Source organism: Staurois parvus, unplaced genomic scaffold (genome assembly GCF_062004578.1).
Source record: "Staurois parvus isolate SC_StPar_1 unplaced genomic scaffold, SC_StPar_1.0 ptg000291l, whole genome shotgun sequence".
NCBI classification, from domain to species: domain Eukaryota; kingdom Metazoa; phylum Chordata; class Amphibia; order Anura; family Ranidae; genus Staurois; species Staurois parvus.
Window position 1 is genome coordinate 9,826,591 of NW_028318087.1, and position 24,665 is coordinate 9,851,255.

The 24,665-nt window shown below is 39.8% G+C and overlaps 1 protein-coding gene across 1 annotated transcript in view; it reads right to left on the minus strand.

Annotated features, from left to right (window-relative positions):
• Positions 1 to 6,535: 6,535 nt before the first annotated feature.
• Positions 6,536 to 24,665, minus strand: part of CHUK (component of inhibitor of nuclear factor kappa B kinase complex) — a gene marked incomplete at its 5' end in the record, with an annotated part of 40,434 nt that continues 22,304 nt past the window's right edge. Inside the window, 9 exons of the mRNA XM_089682470.1 lie at positions 6,536 to 9,022; positions 9,755 to 9,854; positions 10,071 to 10,201; positions 13,349 to 13,496; positions 16,298 to 16,394; positions 16,481 to 16,530; positions 20,204 to 20,313; positions 21,581 to 21,642; positions 24,402 to 24,553. Of these exons, the coding sequence (XP_089538596.1) occupies positions 8,993 to 9,022; positions 9,755 to 9,854; positions 10,071 to 10,201; positions 13,349 to 13,496; positions 16,298 to 16,394; positions 16,481 to 16,530; positions 20,204 to 20,313; positions 21,581 to 21,642; positions 24,402 to 24,553 (880 nt within the window). The remainder of the gene's footprint in view (positions 9,023 to 9,754; positions 9,855 to 10,070; positions 10,202 to 13,348; positions 13,497 to 16,297; positions 16,395 to 16,480; positions 16,531 to 20,203; positions 20,314 to 21,580; positions 21,643 to 24,401; positions 24,554 to 24,665) is intronic.

A 24,665-nucleotide genomic window follows, 5' to 3' on the forward strand; every position in this document is an offset into this window, starting at 1 on the left:
ACATACATTCCACAATAATATGTATGTCATCACAGTCAATTGCTTCCAGTTCTTTTTTTCTTCTTGCTGAATTCCTTAATTTTATTGAACCCCGGAAGAATCACTTCCTTATTGGAACTCCACCCCTGTCCCTGGTCTCAAAAACTATATACAGTGGGGAAACTATTATTTGATCCCCCCTGCAGATTTTTGCCTACTTACAAAGAAATGAAGGGTCTATAATTTTTATCATAGGTATATTTTAAATGATAGAGACAGAATATCAACCATAAATCCAGAACAAACACATGATACAAATGTTATAAATTGAGTTGCCTTTCCGTGAGTAAAATAAGTATTTGATCTCTCAGCAAAACATGACTTAGTACTTAGTGGAGAAACCCTTGTTGGCAAGCACAGAGGCAAGACATTTCTTGTAGTTGGTTACCAGGTTTGCACCCATCTCAGGAGGGTTTTTGGTTCACTCTTCTTTACAGATCGTCTCTAAATCCTTAGGGTTTCTTGGTTGTTGCTTGGCAACTCGGAATTTCATCTCCCTCCATACATTTTCTATAAGATTAAGGTCTGGAGACTGGCTAGGCCTTTACAGGACCTTAATGTGCCGAGTCACTCCTTTGTTGCCTTGGCTGTATTTTTTGGGTCACTGTCATGCTCGAAGACCCATCCATGACCCATTTTCAATGTTCTGGCCGAGGGAAGAATGTTCCCATCCAAGATTTTACAATACAGGGCCCCGTCCATTGGCCCCTCAATGCAGCAAAGTCGGCCTTTTACCTTTAGCAGAGAAAAAGCTCCAAAGCATGTTTCCACCTCCGTGCTTGACTGTAGGGATGGTGTTCTTAGGGTTATAGTCAACATTTTTCTTCCTCCAAACACGGTAAGTCGAATTAATGTCAGAGAGCTCATTTTTGATCTCATCTGACCACAGCACTTTTCCTCAATCCTTCTCTGAATTGTGCAGATGTTCATTGGCAAACTTCAGATGGGTCTGTACATGTGCCCTCTTGAGGAGAAACTTGCGGGCGCTGCAGGATTTCAATCCATGGCGGCGTATTGGGTTACCAGTGGTTTGTTTGGCGACTGTGAGATCATTTACTAGCTCCTCCCATGTAGTTCTGGGCTGATTCCTCCCTTTTCTCATGATCATCCTTACCCCATGAGGCAAAATTGTGCATGGAGCTCCAGAGGGCGATTGATGGTTATTTTGTATTTCTTCCATTTGCGAATAATCGCTCCAAGAGTTGTTTCCTCACCAAGCTTCTTGCTGATGTTCTTGTAGCCCATTCCAGCCTTGTGCAGGTCTAGTCTTGTCCCTGATGTCCTTTGACAGCTCTTTGGTCATTTGCCCATGGTGGTGAGGTTTGAATGGAAGAAAAAGTCTGTGGACAGGTGTCTTTTATACACATAACGAGTTGTCATTGGGAGCACCTTCCCTAAATTGACAGGACTAAGCTGTGTATCGCATAAGCACATAGCCAGTCTGTGGGAGCCAAAATGATTGCTGGTTGATAGGGGGATCGAATACTTATTTGACTCACTGAACTACAACTAAATGTATAACATTTGTAGCACGTGTTTTTTCTGGATTTTGGTTGATAGTCTGCCTCTATCATTTAAAATACACCTTTGATAAAAATTATAGACTCTTCATTTCTTTGAAAGTGGGCAAACTTACAAAATCTGCAGGTGATAAAATAATTATTTTCCCCACTGTATCACTTTCTCTAATTAAAATATGTATATTTGTGGCCTTGCTTAAATGCCTTGGCTAAGTTAGAGAGGAAGGCTGACAGACGTTTTACAGTGCTGAAGTTGAGATCGATGCTGCATCCATCCAGGTAAGTATGATTTAAAAAAAGAAAAAACTACAAACAAAAACCATACTTCTCGTTAAAAAAAACAATATGGCTTGTGTAGCAATTGTATGTGCTATATTTTTTTCACAAAACTTTAAACTTAAAGTTCAGTTGTGCTTTAAAGTGCCAGAAAAGTCTTACTTTTTTCAATTTCACATGCTAAGAATTACTATCTATGCTGTCTCTTGTTGCTCTAAAGTCCTTCTTCAGCTGGGCCCCAAAGTTCTTGCAACACTTTCTGGTTTCAGGGTGGCTTATTTCCCTTGTAGGGTCCTATGGAGCCATTCTTGTGGAGGGCTCCCAACCTGGACTACGGTTAAAGAGACATGCATCAATATAAACACAGCCCCTGCAAGCCACTTGCCTCCTCCCGTTTACAAGCGAATTTGTGGATTCTGTGCTGTCCCTTGTGACCATGAGACCAAGTACACACTTTCCCCAATGGGAAGGTTTTGGTCCCAGATCCTGCATATTAAGTAGAGGGGAACGTTTACCAGGCTGCTTAGCATGCAGTCTTTCACACAAATAGGAACATATAATACATTTGAAATTCAAGAAACTAATAGGGGACAGGAATACCCTTGCCTTCATAAAAGATTCAGTCTGTGTGTATTGTGATGCTACAATATTCTTCAGGAAGAAAAGCCTTGTGTTCACTCTAGAGATGAAGGTGATGGTAATTTGCTTTGCCCTCTGTGCTCCAGAACTTCCCATATAAATTAAATTGCCATGCAGAGCAATTAGAGGAAATTGCTCACATGAGATGGCTGTTCATTATGCATCTCCCAACCATGTTTAACAGTTGGCAGCAGACATCAAAGATTGAACTCACTGAGTTTCTCCAAACGTGAACAGCAATGTAGGATGTGGGGTGAAAGATGACTCATTAGACAGCTGCTCAGGGTCCAGGCTTTCTACTCCTTATAATAGGTTGTCTGCTAACCCTGCATATGAGTGGTTCCCGAATGGAGGACCATCCAAAAATTCCAGGTTTTTGACATTCTCATCTTCTCTTTTCATCACAGAGGTGCCGATTCAATTCTGTGAAAAATGTGGTGGTTGTAATTTTGTGACCAATGTAATCTAATCATTTCACAGTTGAACCACTTTAGCTTATAGGGTTTTTTGGTCACCCTAGAACACAATACAGCAATTCATACATTTTATTATATCATCTCAGGCTTTTCTTACAGGAATAAAGCCCATTTGATCCTTGGTCTTTACGAGTACTATACCACACAGTAATGTGACCACCCGCGACATTCTCAGCTGCAACGTGAAGGCAGTTACTGTGGACAGGTGTAGAAAACATGCTGGGTCAAAGGGCAAGGGTTAGGAATTTGGGAAGAGGGAACTTAAATTATTTTATGAGAACAAAGTATGTATATTTAGGTACAAAGTACAGTATACATAGAAGATGAATGCTTTGGTCTCAAAGAGATTTAAACTATGGCAAGTTTTCGGTCATGAATCTGAAATGACAGACAACTGAAATCATACAGATTGATCATAGATCATCCAGGGAAGCTAAATTAAGCCAAGTGTTACTTTCTGGTTTAGATCTTAAAATAAGACGTTTACGCTGCTCTGCAAGTTTAGAGCTATAGGATGATAAAGTCATATTTTTAAAAGGAAGCATCTCATTTACAAAAAGGTCTTCTAATTGCATTCAAAAGAAGCAGTTTCACATGTACAAGTAGATGGCTATTTATAGCAACAGCAGGTACGAAGGATGTTAAAATTAGTTTAAATCTTTGTCAGTTTTTCCTTTATTAAGTGTTCTTGCATGGCAAGACCACTTACTGTTATCTCACATATATATTCTTATTATTATAGCCAAATTTACCCCCCTAACTCCTCCCACAGTTTTTACACTAGACAGTAATATACCGAAACGTGTGGATTGTTCCCGATTGGTGTGCTATTACTTTGTGGAACGTTTCGCCAAATGGTTCACAAAATATCGGCGTTTTTGTGGTGAAATTGGTCCCATAGGAATGAATGGCGGAATGTTCAAAACTAGAGTGGGAGCTGACAAAAGCTAGAGTGTGAGCTGAAAAATCAGGACATGATTTCTAAACTGCCATCACTCCCTCATTTTCAAGCCCACCTACACAAATCTTATATCAAAATGTTCAGCTATCCCTGGTGCCACTAAAAATGTCCATGGCTAAGCCATAGTCCTGATAGTTTTCACAATATGACCATTTGTTTGCAACTCACCCCGCCCATTGACATTCATTGAAACTCCACTCTAGCCACCTCAAATTTGAAGGGCAGTTTCTAAACTGCGACTGTGCCTTCATTTTTAATATTTCAGAGACATACTATGCATCAAAATGTAGGTCTTGCTCTTCGGTGTAGGATTTATAATTTTTAAACTACAACCGTTTGAAGATGGCAACCGCCAGTGAAGTGAGCAAGTTGGAGCAGTTTGTTTTTAAGCGCTCTTCTCTGCCCTTGCTGTAGAGTGAGTTGCCACAGGAACCCAGGTGTGTGAGCAGGCAGCAGAGTGACAAAAGCTAGAGTGTGAGTTGTAGACTACTGGTGGAAGCAAGAACACTTCACACAATTTCCCCAAAAATTGTAGCTTTTCTAGTTAGTTTATTTTTTATGATTATTTATTATATTATAATTTATGATTTTGTGTTTCAAATTTTATCATACCCGGGATGTTTAGTAGACTCTTGTTCAGACACATTTCAGTGAGTTAATCCTAAGAATTACAGGCCTACAATAAAAAAAACAACATATTTCCATTGAAAACAATGTACCGCTTTGAGCACAGAAATACTGACACAATCAGACCGCTAGGGAGGTTAATCAGTGCCGCCTATCAATGCCCATCAGTGCTCAACAGTGCCCATCAGTGTTGCCTAACCGTGCCGCCTCAGTGGTTCCTTGTCAGTGCAGCCTATCAGTGTCCATCAGTGAAGGAGAAATATTACTTATTTACAAAACTTTATAACAGAAACTAAGAAAAACTTTTTTTCTCAAAAAGTTTGGTCTTTTTTAGTTTGTTTAGCAAAAAATAAAAACCCCAGTGGTGATCAAATAACACCAAAAAAAAAAAAAAAAAAAGCTCTATTTGTCTCAAAAGTACAATAAAAATTTAGTTTGGGTACAGTGTTGCATGACCACGCAATTGCCATTCAAAGTATGAGCACACTGAAAGCTGAAAATTGGTCTGGGCAGGAAGGGGGTAAAAGTGCCTGGTAGGCAAGTGGTTAAATGTGTAACATACAGTATGTTAAATATGTTTGTGACATATTTGTTGGTTGCATTATTAGTTACCCAGAAAAAGTTGGCTGAACCAACTTTGACTGCATTTACAGCTGCAGTCTTTTGGGGGTAAGTCACTACCAACTTTGTCCAACTAGGATCTTGAATTTTTTGCAAAAATCATTTTCATGCTGGAAGGTAAACCTTCACCCTAGTCTTCAATCTATTGTAGACAAAAACAGATTTTCCTTTAGGATTGCCCACTATTCGACCCCACTGATCATTTTCACAGTTCTGACAAGTTTCCTAGTTCCTACCAGTAGAGAAAAAAAAAAAAAGGAATCCCTGCAACATGATGCCACTTTTCCAGGTTTCATCTTGGGAATGGTATCCTTAGGTGATGAGCTGCTGGCTTGGTCTACAAACAGACTTTTGTTCCAAGACCGAAAGAGTTCAAACAAAAAACAAACAAACAAGGGTCTAAATTCCATTACAATAAACCAACGAAACTGATCACTTCTGAAAGATAGCAAGAACAAATTATTTAATATCATCCTGACAAGGGGTATTCAGAAAGTAACTACTGAGAGCTATGAACTTTAGCCCTCCAGTATGTAGCCTCTGGGCTTGTGGTCCTGCAGGGTGACACCAACTAGCTTATAAGCAAAGGAGCAAGTATGTGAGGTTCCCTGTGCTACTCAATGGTGCTACTCAATGGGGGTCACAGAGAAAAGGAGAAGAATAAAAAAAGGGAGGTAGAGGAGATTGATAGGGGTATGGATAAGGGTTTTATAATCCAATAGACTGTCCAGCTCTCTCCCCCCACTTACAATCAACTGTCCACCCCTGAAATCAAATTCTGATGTCAGAAATGGTGTAAGGGTTCTCCAATGTTTAATTTACAGTAGCCAATTACAATGTATTTTGGACATGCTGTCTTTGTACTCAGATAAACCTTTTTTTTTTTTTAAATGCACCTCCCTCATGTCTTCTGGAAAACTCCAGGCAGGATTTGAAAACAGATTTTTAAGCAGTGGCATTGCTGTTGTCACTATTTTATCATACGTCATTCAATGATAAGATTATGGTTATGTTATGAACGGTTTCTGCCATCTCTAACTCCTTTAGTTATCATAGGACTTTTCATTGACTTGGCCTAAGCCACCTTTATTCGGTCAGAATTCCTTCCATCTATAAAAGGTTTAAAAACAGCAAGGTTTTCAAACTGAGGTTTTTTTGTTTGTTTTTTATTTTATACCCCAATTTTATTAGTACTTCATTTTGGATTTTAGGGGTGTAAAGCATTCTACTAAATCGTGTGACTTCTGGAAGGCAACTGAGTGCACCAGAGCTTATTTAGGGATTTGATTTCAAAGTAAAACACTTTAGAATAAAAAGCCTACTTTTCAGAGTCCTCCTTTAGTCAAAACGAAACAAGTAAAGCAATACAAAAAAGGTACATTTCATGATTTATTTAAATTATTTTGATATTGTACAAGAGCAAAGTTAAAGGACATGAATAATTTCTCAGTTACAGAAATAGTTTTAAAGGAAATGAAAAACACATACAAACTTAAATATACAGTCAGAAAATTGGAAAGACAAATCTACAGGTGACTTGAAAGTCATGTGTCCTGGGTTTCCTCTTGGAGGAAGTAAAAATATTGCACTTGTAAGAACAATCTTCCATAAAATGGAAACATTAGAAACCTAAAATTACACATTGCTATTTACAGTCCTCAGATAAATGGATAAGGAGGGTAAAGGAAAACAGTCATGAGAAACTTATGGGAGGTAGCACTGCCCTCCTTTTTCATTCTTAGGTGCCTGGCTGTCATGCTGACATTCTTGCACTATTACTTTGACTTTGTCCAAGAAAAAAGTATTCCGATACAGATTTCGGACTTAACTAGACTTGACTGATCTCTATATTTGTTCCAGGTCAGTAGCTCAAATTAATGAACCAAGGGGGTCAGAATAGCAACCAGACAACCAAGTTTAAGTAGGTCAGCAAAGGCAGCCCCTGTGTCTTTCTCTTATGAAGGGATCACTTAAATGTGTTGTTTTCTTGTTCTTTGTCCAGAAAGTAGGGAGTCCATAAAACACTTAGCATACACTGATGTATTTCAGGGTCAAGATATAAGATATACCACCGTTGTCAACCTAGATGTACAGTATGTAAGATAAATAATTAGGAAAACAGATAGTTGTGTTCAAAATAATAGCAGTCCAACATCACTGACCAGATCAATTACTGGTTTTGGTGTAAATTATATTTCTACATGGCAAATAATTTATTATTAGGTGTAGTAGGGTAATAGAAAACCAACAGACCCAACAGTCATGACATGGATGCTGCCGATTCTGTGTAACTGAATCATTAATTGAAAAGGGGCATGTTCAAAATAATAGCAGTGTGGAGTTCAATTAGTGGGGTCATTCAGTCTGCAAAAGAACAGGTGTCAAACAGATGGCCATTATTTAAGGACGAAAGCAGCAAATGTTGTACATGCTGGGTATAGTGCATTTCTCACTGAAAATCTGAGTAAAATGGGCCATTGCAGACAATGTTCAGAACAGCGTACTTTGATTAAAAAGTTGATTGAAGAGAGGAAAACATAAAGTGGTGCAGAAACTGATAGAATGCTCAGGTAAAATGATCTCAAATACTTTAAAATGGCAACCAAAACCAGAAAGACATGGAAGAAAAAAAACCCCCCCAAAAAAAACCAAAAAACCAAAAAACACAAAACTACTATTAGAATGGATCGAAAAATAGCCAAAATAGCAAAGACTCAGCCAAAAGCTCCAGGGTGATCAAAGAAGGTCTAAAGTTACCTCTGAGTACACAATTAGAAGACACCTATGTGAAGCCAAGCTATTGGCAAGAAGTCCTTGCAAAGTCCCATTGTCGAAAAAATGCTGAAGAGATTACAATTTGCCAAAGAACACATTGACTGGCCTAAAGAGAAATGGCGCAACATTTTGTGGACTGATGAAAGCAAGATTGTTGTTTTTGGGTCTATGGGCCACAGTTAGTTTGTCTGATTACCCCTAAACACTGAATCCAAGCCAGGGTACACTGTGAAGACAGTGAAGCATGGTGGCGCAAGCATCCTGATATGAGGATGTTTCTCATGGTGTTGGGCCCATTTATTGAATACCAGAGATCATGGATCAGTTTGAATACACCAAAATACATGAAGAGATCATGTTGCTTTATGCAGAAGAAATACCCTTGAAATGGGTGTTCCAACAAGACAACGACCCCAAAGTGAGCAGCATCTTGGTTCCAGACCAACAAGATTATTATTTTCTGCGGTAAAACCAAGAAATGCAGAGGAATTGTGGAGTATGTAGTGCAGTCATTCTGGGCTGGAATACCTGTTCACAGGTGCCAGAAGTTGGTTGACTCTATACAACACAGATATTAAGCAGTTCTCAAACAGTGGTTATACAACTAAATATTAGTTCACGATCCACAGGAAAGCTAAATCTTCATGCATTTCTCAGTTTATGCAGGAAATATTTGAGTTTGTAAAGAAAAATGCAGACACTAATATTCCTTTTTCTTCGCTTTCTGTAAAGCAATACAAAATTTTAAACATGTTTCTTGTTGTTTTAATTTGGAATAGATTGTGAAGTGTTCCTAATACATTTGTGTGTATGTAAATAAAAGCTATAAGTATTTTGAGCTTTACTCACATTTTTAAACACATTGCTATTATTTTTAACACAACTGTATTTGTATTGATACAAGCAAGGGTATGTGTATGCACTACTCATTTCTGAAATCATATTAAGGATTTTTCATGGTGACATTCCAGAATTACATATTACCAGACTTGTTAAAAACAGACACAGCAGTGTGTAAATGAGGAGCGAATGAATGTCTTTGGGATACAGCTCAACACTCACTGTTGGAGCCAGCTCCAATCCAGGCTCTAATCAGAAAAAAAAAAAAAAAAGAAAGAAGATGTTAGACTATTTTTTACCACAGTTTAGTAAAGTATAAAATAAATAAAATACTAAGACAAAAAGGCATTAATATACAGGATAAAGTTACAAAGAAAAGCAGAAGTATTTTATAGAATCAGTAAGGCTTTGTGTGTCCAAAGTGTGTTAGACTGTTTTTGTCTCTTAATAGTGCATAGAATATAATTAATTGTAGATCGTGAACTTGTTGCCATTAATCACAATATTATAGCCCAACTTTCAAACAATACAAAAATATGGCAACTTTGGCTGCAATAATAATGTTTAATTTAAAAACGGCCATCTGCAAGATGTCCTGAGTTTTTCAGACTGAATGGCACTCACACTTGCTTTAGTCTTTTGGGTTGAGTGACACTGAGTGCAAGGAGTCATGGCCTTGCCTCCTAAGCACAGCACTCTGCAATCACGGTGTACTGATGCACACACCAGCGCTGTGATCATCACACCAGCTTTACTTTATGCATCATCCAGGGTTACCAAACACTAGAAGCCTGAAGAGGACTCCGCACAGCACGTGACCAAACAGAAGGACATCAGAAAAAAATAAATAAATCATACAAGTATCCTAGAGGATGGGGATGGAGCCCAGAGCTTTGAAAAAAAAATATAAATAAATAAAAAGCATAATAGGAGACTGAAATAAAGGTTAAATTACTACTTCTAGTAACAAAAAAACTCACCACTAAACTGCTCTCCTTTTCTTTTGTGCTTTCCATAATCAGGGTACTCAGTTGTTTCTGGTAGAACAGATTCTCATCTATGGCACGCTTAAATGCTTCCCTAAAAAGAAGAATATTGCGCTTTAAATTATGTTTAAAAGTAAACTATATCTACCCAATATAAAGCAACCAACACTGAAAGATGAAAAAAAGTCACCCTTTTCATTTTTGGTATCCTTCCTTCCTACCATCAATCTGTTATGCATTAGACAATACGTCATTATGCAGGAAAATTGGCAATCCAGCAAATGAAAGGCTGCATTTTAATAGTACATACCTGTTCTTGTCTTTTGGAAGAAGCATAGAAGTGAGAGCTTGAGGAGAGTTTGGGTCTGACCAACCTGCTGGACGAGGACTAGCTGAGTTCTCTAAACTAGAAGGTCCCAATGAGCGTGCAGAGCTTTGGGTCTACAAAAAAAAAAAGAAAAATAATGGATATTTTAAATGTCAAACTTTATTTTACCATCCATCTGCATTAAATTATCAAGTCAAACCCTATGAATTACAAGCAAATTCTACCCTCAAAAGCTATTAAAGAGGCTGTAATTGTGACCCCATTTTAAAGATACTAATTACCTGGCTATCACTTGAATCTAAACTTTGAGTCACTGACCCTGAACAAGAATGCAGACCACTAAGTATGTGACAAACCACTGGACCATCATCAGAATATATATATATATATATATATATACACACATATATATATATATACATACATATATATATATATACATACATACAGTGGGGATCGAAAGTTTGGGCACCCCAGCTAAAAATTTGTATTAATGTGCATAAAGAAGCCAAGGAAAGATGGAAAAATCTCCAAAAGGCATCAAATTACAGATTAGACATTCTTATAATATGTCAACAAAAGTTAGATTTTATTTCCATCATTTACACTTTCAAAATAACAGAAAACAAAAAAATGGCGTCTGCAAAAGTTTGGGCACCCTGCAGAATTTATAGCATGCACTGCCCCCTTTGCCAAGCTGAGACCTGCCAGTGTCATGGATTGTTCTCAATCATCGTCTGGGAAGACCAGGTTATGTCAATCTCAAAGGTTTTAAATGCCCAGACTCATCTGACCTTGCCCCAACAATCAGCACCATGGGTTCTTCTAAGCAGTTGTCTAGAAAACTGAAACTGAAAATAGTTGACGCTCACAAAGCTGGAGAAGGCTATAACAAGATAGCAAAGCGTTTTCAGATGTCAATATCCTCTGTTCGGAATGTAATTAAGAAATGGCAGTCATCAGGAACAGTGGAAGTTAAAGCAAGATCTGGAAGACCAAGAAAAATATCAGACAGAACAGCTCGCAGGATTGTGAGAAAAACAATTCAAAACCCACGTTTGACTGCACGATCCCTCCAGAAAGATCTGGCAGACACTGGAGTTGTGGTACACTATTCCACTATAAAGAGATACTTGTACAAATATGGTCTTCATGGAAGAGTCATCAGAAGAAAACCTCTTCTACGTCCTAACCACAAAAATCATCGTGTGAACTTTGCAAATGAACATATAGACAAGCCTGATGCATTTTGGAAACAAGTTCTGTGGACCGATGAGGTTAAAATTGAACTTTTTGGCCGGAATGAGCAAAGGTACGTTTGGAGAAGAAGGGGCACAGAATTTAATGAAAAGAACCTCTGTCCAACTGTTAAGCATAGGGTTGGATCAATCATGCTTTGGGGTTGTGTTGTAGCCAGTGACACAGGGAACATCTCACGAGTAGAAGGAAAAATGGATTCAATAAAATTTCAGCAAACTTTGGATGGTAACTTGATGCCATCTGTGAAAAAGCTGAAGTTAAAGAGAGGATGGCTTCTACAAATGGATAATGATCCTAAACACACCTCGAAATCCACGGGGGATTACATCAAGAGGCGTAAACTGAAGGTTTTGCCATGGCCTTCACAATCTCCTGACCTCAACATAATTGAAAATCTATGGATAGACCTTAAAAGAGCAGTGCGTGACAGACAGCCCAGAAATCTCAAAGACCTGGAAGACTTTTGTAAGGAAGAATGGGCAAAGATACCTCAAACAAGAATTGAAAGACTCTTGGCTGGCTACAAAAAGCGTTTACAAGCTGTGATACTTGCCAAAGGGGGCAGTACAAGATATTAACTCTGCAGGGTGCCCAAACTTTTGCAGATGCCATTTTTTTGTTTTCTGTTATCTTGAAAGTGTAAATGATGGAAATAAAATCTAACTTTTGTTGACATATAAGAATGTCTAATCTAATTTGATGCCTTTTGGAGATTTTTCCATCTTTCCTTGGCTTCTTTATGCACATTAATACAAATTTGTAGCTGGGGTGCCCAAACTTTTGATCCCCACTGTATATATATATATATATATATATATATATATATACACACACACACACACACACACACACACACACATATACATATACACATATACATATATATACACATACACACACACACATACATATACACAGTTTCATGATTCTTAATAAAATCACCATGGTATATACAGCAAATACTATGTATTTAGAGAACCCGGTACACCAACTCATCTAAGGTCAGCCGTTGCCTATTTTCTTAAAAAGCAACAGCTGCATTAAAAAGTGGTATTTATGCCAGGAAAAACAGATTCCATTCTTCTGAGCACTCATACACAGACTTATAAAAGACCAAAGTGAAACTCCAGTCATAATACCCACAAGCCTTCCCAACACAGAAGTACTGCCATGCATTAAATGATCTTGTGCTGTGGTGCTAAAAAACAAAACTACATTTGAAAGGAGTGCTGAACAGCAGGCCTGTCTAATTCACCAATGAACAGATCATCAAATCCGGCTCCTTAGGCAGAAAAGCCAGGGATCATTTTACTGAAAATTATAAAAATGAGAGCACCAGCTGGAAATTTCAAGTAAACTTAAAACACAACTAAAGTCTGCAGAATACTCACTGGCATTCCACCAACACAACAGTTGGATTTCTCAGCAGCCACGGACATCTCCTACCTGGGCTTTTTCTGGGTGCTAGGTTTTTGGACTATTGACTGGCTGGTGGGGATGATGTAGCTGCCATGCATGCGCATAGGAGTCATTCATCCTGGCACACTGGCACCATGCCAAGAACGCATGCTAAACTGTTAATGTACAGCTCAGTGAACATTCAATAGAAGAAACTGCGAATAGGGAGGCAATATAATATTGCAGAAGGGAAATAGCATGTTTTTTCTGCAATAAAAAGCTGTCTGCTTGCAATTTTTTACTTCAACATGCTATACAAGATCCCATGAATTAAATTATTAAAACTATTGGATTTTTAATTTAATTTTAAGTCAATGGAGAACACAACAGGAAGTATGGGAACCCCAAATCTCCAAGGTGGACAGGAAGAGAACATTATCTATGATAGGACGATCTCACCACTGAAGACTCCAAGACTTAAGAATTCCACTACACTGCTCTTATAAGCGAAATTTCACTTAGATAGTTTCATTACCAAAATACTGTACCCAGATTAGCTTGCAGCGCCCATCAGTAACTAAACAGTAACAAGAAATACTCACACATGCAATTTTCAGAAGATGCCAGATTTCTCGTTGACGTTTGGCTTGCATCTGCATCAAGGAACTATCAGCTTCCTTAATGTTATTTATGGTCATCTCAATCTGAGGCAACAGTTCAATAATTTTCTGCTTACAACCCAAAAGTCGGCTAAGGGAAAACATTTTTTTTTTAGTAAAGGGGAAAAACAAAAAACCACACACATAAACCAAAAAAAAACAGCAACTCAGTCTGCATTACAAAAAATTGTACACATGGGCTTTGTCTTGGATAAGAACAGTGTATGCAGACAACATTTGCAAAGCTTTAAGCTAGCTTCAAACTGTTTTTGTGATACCTTTAACCACAAGCCTACAGGGCACTTATATTCCTCCCTGCCCAAGCCAATTTCCAGCTTTCAGCGCTGTTGCACTTTGAATGACAATTGCGCGGTCATGCAACACTGTACCCATATGAAATTTTTATCATTTTTTTGTGACAGAGGTTTATTTTGGAGTATTTAATCAACTCTGTTTTTTTTATTTTTTCTTAAACAAACCAAAAACCACTGAAAAAAAAAAACAAAAAATGTTTTTTCTTAGTTTTTGTTATAAAATTTTGAAAATAAGTGATTTTTCTCCTTTACTGATGTGCGCTAATGAGGCTGCACTGATGGACACTGATGAGGAGGCACTGGTAGGTGGCACTGATGGGCATTGACAAGCATCACTGATGGACACTGAAAGGCAGCACTGATATATGGCACGGATAGGCGGCACTGATTGGCAGCATTGATAGGTAGCACTGACAGGCAGCTCAGATGGGCACTGATATGTAGCATTGATGTGCACTGGTAGGCACTGATATGTGGCATTGATGTGGCACTAATGGGCACTGGCACGTGGCACTGACAGCTGTTACTGATGGGACACTGACAGGTGGCACTTCTGGGGCTACACTGATCATCAGGGCACACTGATCATCAGGGCTCTGATAATCAGTGTACATGTCCCCTCCGCGGAATGCCGATTACCGGCTCTCCTCAGCGTGACAGCTCGAGAGGAGAGACATGCCGATAACCGGCATTTCCCTGTTTATTATTATTATTATTAATATTACTACGAGTTTATATAGCGCCAAAGGGTTTGCTCAGCGCTGTACAATAGGGGGGGACAATACATGGCACAGTACAACAAAGACAGACAGCGTACGAGGGGTAAGAGGGCCCTACTCTTACGAGCTTACAATCTAGGAGGGAGGGGGTAAAGGTACAGTAGGAAGTGGCTGGGGGGGATGAAGTGGTAGGAGGAATGAGGGAGGATGGCCGTTAGGTGAGGGTGGGGTAGGCTTCCCTGAAGAGATGGGTTTTGAGGGAGCGCCTGAATGTGAATAGAGAAGGCGACAGTGTTTACATGTGATCAGCTGTGATTGGACACAGCTGATCACATGACCGAGCCAACATCTTCTCTTTCTGTGGATCGGTGCGGTGCCGCACTCCGGGAGCCGCGCATGTGTGGTTAGAATGGGAGGACATCATATGACGTCCTCCCAGAACAAGAGAACCACCTTGCGTACGTCATATTATGATATGGCGGGAGGTGGTTACAGCATAATTTAGGTCCAGTTTGGAGGTTATACACAGATTTTAAAAGTGCTGAACAATGAAAATCCAGGAATCCCTGTTGCACTTTGAATGACAATTGTGCGATCAACACTAACTGTAAGAAATTTTTATGATTTTTTTTTTGAGACAGATAGAGCTTTAATTTGGTGGCATTTAATCACCACTGGGTTTTTCGCTCTTTGCTAAACAAATTTAAAAAAAGACAAAAATGTTTTGATTATACAATTTTGCAAATAAGTAATTTTTCTTTTTCACGGATGTGCTCTGATGAGGCTGCAATGATGGGCACTGATGAGGAGGCACTCACTGGCACTCATAATCAGGACACTGATGATCAGTGCCCTGATTATCAGTGTAAACCATGTATTGACAGTTTTGCCAGTAATCTACTTTCCTTGACTCACACAGATACAGCATGAGGAAAGGGCTGCCGATAACTAGCAAGTCTGTTTACATGTGATCAGCTGTGATTGAACACAGCTGATCACATGGTAAAGGGCCACTGATTGGTTCTTTACCTCGATCTATGATCCAAAAGGACACGGCAACCACAGAGCACACCCAATGCTCATCCTGGGACGTGCAGGGGGAAGGGTTCTAAGAGGACGTCTATAGACATACTCCCAAAACTAGCCGACCGTGCTGAAGCTGTCTTTCATCTATAGTCCACTTGGCAGGAAGTTAAACAAACTGCTAGCAGACTTCACGTGATTGTAAATGCAATTTTTTTTAAAATAAATAACAAATAGGTTAATACTTACTTACCTGCTCCTTGAAATGGAATTGCATAGGGTCTCCCACTGGCGCTCCTGGCTCCTCCTCTCCGAAGAGTACTCTCATAGGCAACTCACTACCGTGCCTCGTTGCCTGTATCCATAGACAGACAGTGGGACCAGGCCATGCCCCCTGCTCCCAATGGCTCCTGCTGCCTCAGCAAAGCCAGAGAGACCAGGAAGTGAGGGGGAGAAAAAAAAGCTGTAGACAGGCACAGCACTGGATCGCATGAGGGCTCAGGTAAATAAAAGTAAGCTTCAGCACTACCATATATAAAGTATGTTAAAAGCCAGTCATTACTTCCCTTAAAGTGGAACTTCACCCAAAAGGAGAAGTTCCGCTTGTTTACATTCTGTCTAACCTGCCCCTGAACACAGTGATTTATATTTTATGTAAACATACATGAATTGATAACTTTATAAAATATCCTAAAAACACAAATAAATGCATGTATGACATCACCAGTGTAAATGAGGCCTTAGAACTTTAGTTTTGTTCCTTTTTTCTTAGAATTCTGTCTGTATCCCACTTTTAGATTAGAGAGATATTCTGACTTAAGCAATATTAAGCTTACCTCAAATGGCCAAATAGTTCCTTTAAAACTTTATCCTGGCCCTGCACGGTCATCACAATGGTTCTCACCATTTCGGTACTATCACTGTAGGCATTTTCTTAAAATAAATGGATTGCCAACTTTAGTTAAAATATCAACATCTTGTTAAAATAATAAAATCTACATAGGATATCAAACACACACCTGGAGACCGAGGCTTTAACTGCTTGTATAATTCTATAGCCTTCTGTTCCCTGGGAAAAAATATATTCATTATACAGCATCACAATCTACTCTGACACCAAACAAGTGTTACAAACACATGAGAGCACAGGCAGTGTTCAGCAATGATAACATTGCCATTAGTCTATTATCTGTGCTAGTGGAGGGGAGAAAAAAAAAAAAAATAAGAAGTAGTACCAATGTAGGAGCAGCTGCACAGCAGAGTCAGACTACTGAATTCTTATCTCTCTGTAATTTGTAGTCAGTGGAGAAGCTATTAGAGAGAAGTAGTAACTGAGAAGTGACAGGAAAAAGTGTTTGGCCTTTAGCTTGTATAAAAACAGTATGAACAGCAAGATTTTCTGAAACTTTCAGCAAGCTTCGAGTAGTTTTCTCTAAGCCTTCCAAGCGCTCTTCAACTGTTTGGAAATGTTACATAGATCTTAATTGGAGGGCTGTCTGTCACTTTAAATATGCTGCTAGCAGGCTTTACCAAGCTTTAGGTAGTGCTGAAGCCTGCTAGCAGCTTGTTTAAAGTGACAATCATCAAATCAATCGCATTAAGGTCTGTGTTCAACATTTAAAAAAAAATGGGAGCTGAGTGCTGCTTTAAAAAGCTTCAACAAAGCTTGCTGAAAGTGCTGCAAATGTTTTGTGAAAACTTGCTGTTCACACTGCTCTTATATAGGCTGAAGTCATGTGAAACAGGCCTTAGTGGTGAGTAGCAGAATTCGGGTTGATTGCATGGAGGAAGGTGGAAGAGGGATGAAGGTTAAAACAGACCATACAGTTAAAAAAAAAAAAAATCTAATCTACCAAGCTCTTTTCCCCTTTCTCCTCTATTCCCCACTCTGCCACTACTTCTCTGTCTTCACAGTCGCTAATTCTCTCAGGTCACACAGATCGTTTGCTTCTGACAATTGCATTTACTTCATAACGCTCACATTTCAATTCACGCATACACGCACACACTTGTGCTCTGTAAGTATTGGTATTTTACCACGTACTAGTGATTTTTTATTACTGTTCAAGTCATCACCCCTTAAAATAGCACTAGGTGGTGATACCTGAGAGGGTCAATAGTGGACTATGGGGGAGAAAAAGAAAACCGAGCCAGTTGAAGGGGTGACAAAATAACATCCTTTGGGGATAAAATAACCTTTAAAAAAACAAAAACAAAACAAAAACAGGATTTTAGACAGAATAATGGTAATTTCACAGGAAAAAAAATAAAGATTAAACATATGGATGAGATGTTTGAGACATGAAGATTTTAGAAGATAATCATTAGGTAAAATAAGATATGGTGTTATAATAAATCACCCATCTTAGTGAGCCGAGCCTTTTGGGTTAGGGGAGCTTTGTAAGTTAGAGTTTTGAACTCCATTGTCTGTGTAACCTACAGGGAGGGAGGGAAAATAAAGAAAAGCTATAGCCAAGGCTCTATTCCCACTTGAGCATTTTGTAGCTTGAAGCTCCAATCTCCAAAAAAAAAAAAAAATCAATTGTTCTCCATGTTCATGTGAACAGGCACCATAGAGAACAATTGATTTTTTAAGTTTGAGCATTTTTGGAGCTTTCAGCTTCAAGCTACAAAACGCTCAAGTGTGAATGCAGCCTTAGAGGAGAAATGGATACACTGATAGTGGTGTCAGTGGGTTCAGTAAGAGGTTAAAAAAAATTGTGATAAAATCATCAACTAAACAATTATAGGAAATGTTTTAAATTGGAGACAACAGGAGTTAGTTAAGAAAATCTGTATTCTAAATAAAATGATAAAGTAGACCTGTGTGAAGGTTTAAAAGACAGAATGTAGCAGGCACATAAAAAGGCAGCTGCTTCACTTTAACCACTTGAGGATGTTGAATGTAAGAGACACATCCTAAACAATTTTTAGGATGCATCTCTTACATCCAGCTCCTATCCCCCTGCTGCAGTCCCCCAATGCTATTACTGATAATTACCAGCTGTCAAGATATATTGTAACAGTGCGACAAAAGAAAAGTTGCATTGGCTTTTAAAACGTACCCCCAAAGTGTGTGTTACTTTGTTATCTTAAGTAATGACAAGGTACCCCATGTAAACAGGCTCATACTGAACAGTTGTTAAAATTTGCTTTGGGGTATAACGGTAGCTGAAGTGCTTAAAAGCACTGTCCAAACTCCTGAAAATCTTCCTGAAAGACTGCATTTGAACATGGCTAGGCACATCTCTGCCTCCCCACCCTCTATGTAACAACATAGGTGGTAAATCATCTGGTAAATGGCTGCTCAGGAACCCCAATGCAGCATTATACAGAGGGCGCAGGGCAGTGTCCACAAGTACCGTACATTAGAAAGTATCAGTTTTCTTTTCAAGAATCTGGAAAGGTGAACCATGGTGTTTGGGAGTGCTGTAGAAGTGGGAACTGTCAATATGATTTATCGTTTTTGCTTTAAAAATAAAGCAACAGGAAGGATATGTAATCATTGAGGTCTTGAAGTGTTCCTAAACCCACAACAGTAAAATCAGTCTGTATATGCAGTAAAGCATGCTTGTTATACTCGCTGTGGAACCTAAGTGGTTAATCCTCTGCATTGTTTAAAAATGTTGTTTGATCCTGTCTTCTCTGATCCTCCCCTTATTCCAGTGTCCTCCTCTTATTTCCTGATAAGACAATGTGTGGAGTCACTCTGCACATACTGAATTTAGTGTCTATTGCTAGAGTTTTTTTTTTTTTCTTGGGAGAGTGCATGTGACCAGCTCAGGGCCAATCAGCGCTGTCCAGACAGAGGTCAGGGGTTCTGCATCCTCCTAGAGCAGAAATAAAACTCCTCCTACAGCTTTAAGATGTGCTCTGCTGGACACTGATAGAAATGCAAGACTGCTCTAACTGCTGATGAGAAAAGGTATTTAGCAGTTTATATTTACTAAAACAATTGCATTTCCATGTCGTGAGTGATGTGGGAGACCAGATATAGTGAATGCAGGGTCCTGGGTTTAGTAACACTTTAATTTTAGGGCAATCTGCCTAATATGGGAGGAAAAAAATTTATATTTTATCCACGCTAAGCTTAAAGTATATGATACCCCACAACAATAAAAACTTTGCTTATTTATGTCCTCTGCTAAATATATAAGTGAAAGCATTTTGTTATATCGGTTTGAGAAATTCCTGACACACATCTTGTCAGCTGGTAACTTTCTGTGCTGCCCTGTTATATTGTTCTGAAGACTACAGGATCTCCCCCATGTGTGTTATGTATCAGGGAAAAGGGGGAGTTCCCTGTGGTTCTGTCCAGTGTCTGTTGTCATGACACAGTATGAGGAGTGAGCATGGTCATCCTAGAAAAGGAAGTGTGTTACTGGGAGAATTACCAGGTGAAAATAAAAAGCATGAAAAAAGATTTTAAAAAATATAGCCATCACATCTAAGGACTCGCAAGCTGCAAGATCATATTTTTGTGAGCTATCAAGTCACCTGTCAGACAGTCGGGAATTTTAGGTAAAATTTCAAAGATACTGATATCCAAACCAGCTAACATGCTGAAAAAATCCATAATGGTAACGGTGAACCTCACCCTGTTCTTGTTTATTTTCAAAGGCATGAGCAGAGAACCACTTTAAGCTTGGCTAGCAGAAACATCATTAAAAAAAAAACAAAAACACAAAAGCAGATTTCTGGAAAGTCTTCCTGCATGTAAGAACTGCTCAGTGTGAACTTACATAAGTTCCATGCCATCGCCTTGTCTACGTGCATAAGGGCTCCTCTGTAGCTCGACTATCTCAGTGTGGAGTCCCATTATTTGGTCATCCAGAAAGGAAATTTGTCCAGCCTGCAGGTTCAGAGCAATACAATAGAATATTTACAAACTCTTTTACAGAAAAGAGATATAGACAAAGTTAAATCTGGCCATTGACATGAAATGAACACTTGCCAGCCAGCTGCTCTCAGGGAAACAACTTTTGCTCACTAGACCTGTGTCTGGTGAAACATACTGTATATGTTAAAGACCATGTAAACAGACAGTTGTCTCTGGGCAACTGAAAGAACAAATAGGGGTGAGAAGACAAAGGGAAAAGCAGAGGGTGGCAGGCAACTGAAAAACATTTTATATACAGCCTTCCCTAGACACCTACCGTATTTTTCGCTGTATAAGACGCACTTTTTCTTCCCCAAAAATGGGGGGGAAATGTCAGTGCGTCTTATAAGGCGAATATGGAGCGGCCGGTCCGGTATTTCCACCGCGGCCGTGTCAGAATACCGGGCCGGCCGCTCAGCTCTGCAGCGGGACCTTACCTGTTCCTCTATCCAGCGGCGTGCTGTCTTCCCGGCTTCTGTAGTGTGGGCACTGGGCATGACAGCCGGGTGCCCAGTGCGCATGCGCGAGAAGCGGTGCGCTTTGTGAATGGTAAGGCGGTACCTGGGACACATGACAGATCCCAGAAGCCGCCGGACCAATCACAAAGCGCAAGTGCTTCTCGCTCATGCGCACTGGGCACCCGGCTGTCATGCCGAGCGCCATTACAGAAGCCGGGAAGACAGCGCGCGGCTGGATCGAGGAACAGGTAAGATCGGGTACCTGTCAAATTCAGGTACCCGCTCCCCACCTCCCCAAAGGTCAGCAGTCATCTGTACTGTCCGCAGTCTCTGGTCATCCCTGTGCTGTCCGCAGTCTCTGGTCATCCCTGTGCTGTCCGCAGTCTCTGGTCATCCCTGTGCTGTCCGCAGTCTCTGGTCATCCCTGTGCTGTCCGCAGACTCTGGTCATCTCCTGTACTGTGTCTGCAGTCCATTAGCTCCGATTTTTTTTTTTCCTGTTTTCTGCCTCTAAAACCTAGGTGCGTCTTATGGGCAGGTGCGTCTTATACGGCGAAAAATACGGTAGGTGGTTTGTTGCATCTATCCAAGGCCCTAAAGCAGTACCAAAGCAAACACGCAATGACAGGCAACACAGCCCAGATAAACTTCCCTAATTAACATAAGATTTTCAGGATCTGAAATACCAGTTTTTGCCATCCTTCACCTACTGTATGCATATAAAACATCTTCGGAAGCATTTTATTAGTTTATGGGGGACAGAATAATTGTTTCACATATTACCTTCGCACATCCTACCGCTCGATCTTCCATCTCTTTCCAAGCTCTCAGCATCTTCTCTGAAGCTGACAAGTAGAGAAAAGATTTATTGGTCTTTTGGCCTAATGGCTAAAATAGACAAACAATCTGCTGGAATATCTGTCATGTTATTCAGATTACTGTGAAAAGGTGTGGGAATCTCAGAGCAGTGAAGATGGCAGGCAATTGAAAAACAGTCTGTAAGGGTGTACTGGTAAGGAGAATATAATTTGGGGTTGAGAAGGCTCTGCGTACACCCTACACCCTAAATATGGGTGTAACATGTAACACGTTACAAAAAGGTGAAATTATCCTTTAAAAATGTTGCCCCTGCATCCTTGCTACCCATCCTGCCTAATCTGTGTAAAAAGATGTGAATTCTTACTTATCTTGAGCCTAGGTTCACACTACAGCAGTGAGGTAAATCCCATGTGATTCGCATAGGAACCGCACCGCATTCCTGCACAAATCACATGTGATTTGTATGCAGTGCGATTAGAGCCATATATTTTGTATGGCTCTATTCGCACAGCACCTGCACCAAAAACATGCAGGACCCCTTTTTGGTCCACACTAGAATCGGATCACATGGGTATTTACACCTATGCAATCCAATTCTACACATCGCACTTGCGGACCGATGTTGGGGTGTTGTTAACTTAACCTACACACCCGCATCGGTTCGTATGAATGGAGTGCGATTGTGATGCAACGAAATTTGCACTGAAAACGCTGCGAATTCCGCACCGCATCAGTGTGAACCACGGCTTAGTCCACTCTAGTCCGGTCACATGATCCCCCTGTGACAGTGAACAGCAAATAAAGGGGAGAGGACAGAGTGCTTGACAACAGCTGGGAATCCCAAGAGCCACGAAGCCCCCCATAGGCTCTCACATTCCAGCCATTGTCAGTGCTCCATCTTTTCTCTTACCTTTTCCGCCTCTCACTGACAAAGGGGAGCTGGAGCTACAGGATCACATGACTGGACTGAAGTGGACCAAAACTAGGTAAGCATACTGATGTTTTTTTACAAATGGTTAGGAACCCTTTTAGGCATAGTTCATGCTAGTATGGTGTTCTACTTTATATCTGGAGGCAAAGAAGATTCTTGGTACTGACATTTTTCATACATTAGGCTTTAAGTATGAGAGAGATGATTTATTGATGGATAGTTTAACAAAATATATAATATATAAATCAAGGGGGCAGTTTGTGTGGTAAATGGCTTCAAAAACAAGACAGCCTTTGTCAGGGTCCAAATGACTGAGTAAAGACTCTGGAGTCTAGCCAGGGAAAGTGTGGGCAGGTTTCCTGACCACCACATTGCACTCATCCACTCCAGGACCTTATTTTGAGGGAAGCTACAGGTGGCTTGGTAGGGGACAGTATATGTGCTGGGAGAGTGCTCTACAGTCTAAGTGTTAACAGGTTCAGGAGTATGGGTATTACTGAAGAAGCTGTCTGTGCTTTTAACAGACACAACCCAGAGCTGGCAAGACACCTCCGTTGATTTGTACTAGATATATCCCCTGCATAAGAAACTTGTGCATCGCTTTTTAGAAAGAGAAACCTCCCTGAATCTGAGGTTTGGGAAGAGGGCCGTATTCTGAAGCTGAACACCCACAATACAAGAATAAAATAAATGATCTTTAGGTGTTCTAATGTGTTAAAATATTTGTTCTATGTACAGTTTGTTATTATTATGTACATGGAGGAAGCCATATTTGCTCATGGCATACCGGCTCTGCATCCCAGTGCCATCCAGCTATAATACTTTACTGCCCCTTCAGAAAAAAGGTGGTTGTAAACCTCAGACATGAGGTGACCTACAGCAGATTTCCACCAATCAGTTTTCAGAGCTCTCATCACGGAGTGTAACTTCAGCTCTCCACCCCCCTGCTTTTCAGAGCTGGGGGATCTTGTATAAATTCTGTACTTTCAATGGATATAGAGAAGAGAAGACAGCAGATAGACAGGTACAACTTACATAGGATCATTTGTTTCACCTCATGTGTATCACATGAAGCCAGTCACTTCACTGGGTATATGTAAGGGTTTACAACCACTTCTAAAGTTGGCTGACCCTACTGAAAGCAATCCACTCTGTGTGTCTTAATATATTGTCATTTCTTACATAGTTAGTCTGGCTGAAAAAAAAAAAAAAGACAAAAAAGTCCATCCAGTTCAAGCATTCCAGAGGAATGCAAAAAAACCCAGCAAAGCATGAAGCAATTTGCTCCTGCAGGGGAAAAAATTCCTTCTTGATCCCCCGAGAGGAAAATCGGATATTCCCTGGATTAACTTTACCTATAAATGTTAGTATTCAGTTATATTCTGTGTATCTAAGAAAGAATCCAGACCTTTTTTAAAGCAATCCACTGAGCTGGCCAGAACCAACTCTTGCGGGCGTCTATTCCACATTTTCACAGCTCTCACTGTAAAGAAACCTTTCCATGTTTGGAGAATAAATTTCTTTTCCTCCAGATGTAAAGAGTGTACCCTTGTCCTCTGTGATGACCTCAGAATGAATAACTCTACACCGAGTTCACTATATGAACCACTGATGTATTTATACATGTTGATCATATCCCCCTTAATCTCCTCTTCTCCAAAGAGAATACATTAAATTCCTCTAATCTTTTCCTCATAGCGGAGCTCCTGGATGCCTCTTGTCAGTTTGGTTGCCCTTCTTCGTACTTTCTCCACTTCTTAAGCAAGTAGGAAGTGAAATACAAAGCGCCACCTAGTGGTTAAGCTATAAATCTCTCTACATGCATGGCAACATGGCCAGTGAAGTTGCACTCACAGATTCCATAGGCCATTTGATCACTGTAGCGCTCTAAATCAATCTCAATGCTTTTCTTGAAAAACTGCAGCTTGGCGTCTAATTGTTGGGAGGCGGACACCATTGTATTCTTCATCTTTGTTAGGTTGGTATTGTAGCGGAGTAGACTAAGCCTAACAAAAGAAAATAAGGTGAGGACAGTTAACAAGTAAAGGAGTGTTAAAACAAACTGCTCAGCCATTTCAAACTTTTAAAGAGAAAAAAAAAAAAGAAGTTTGCCTAACA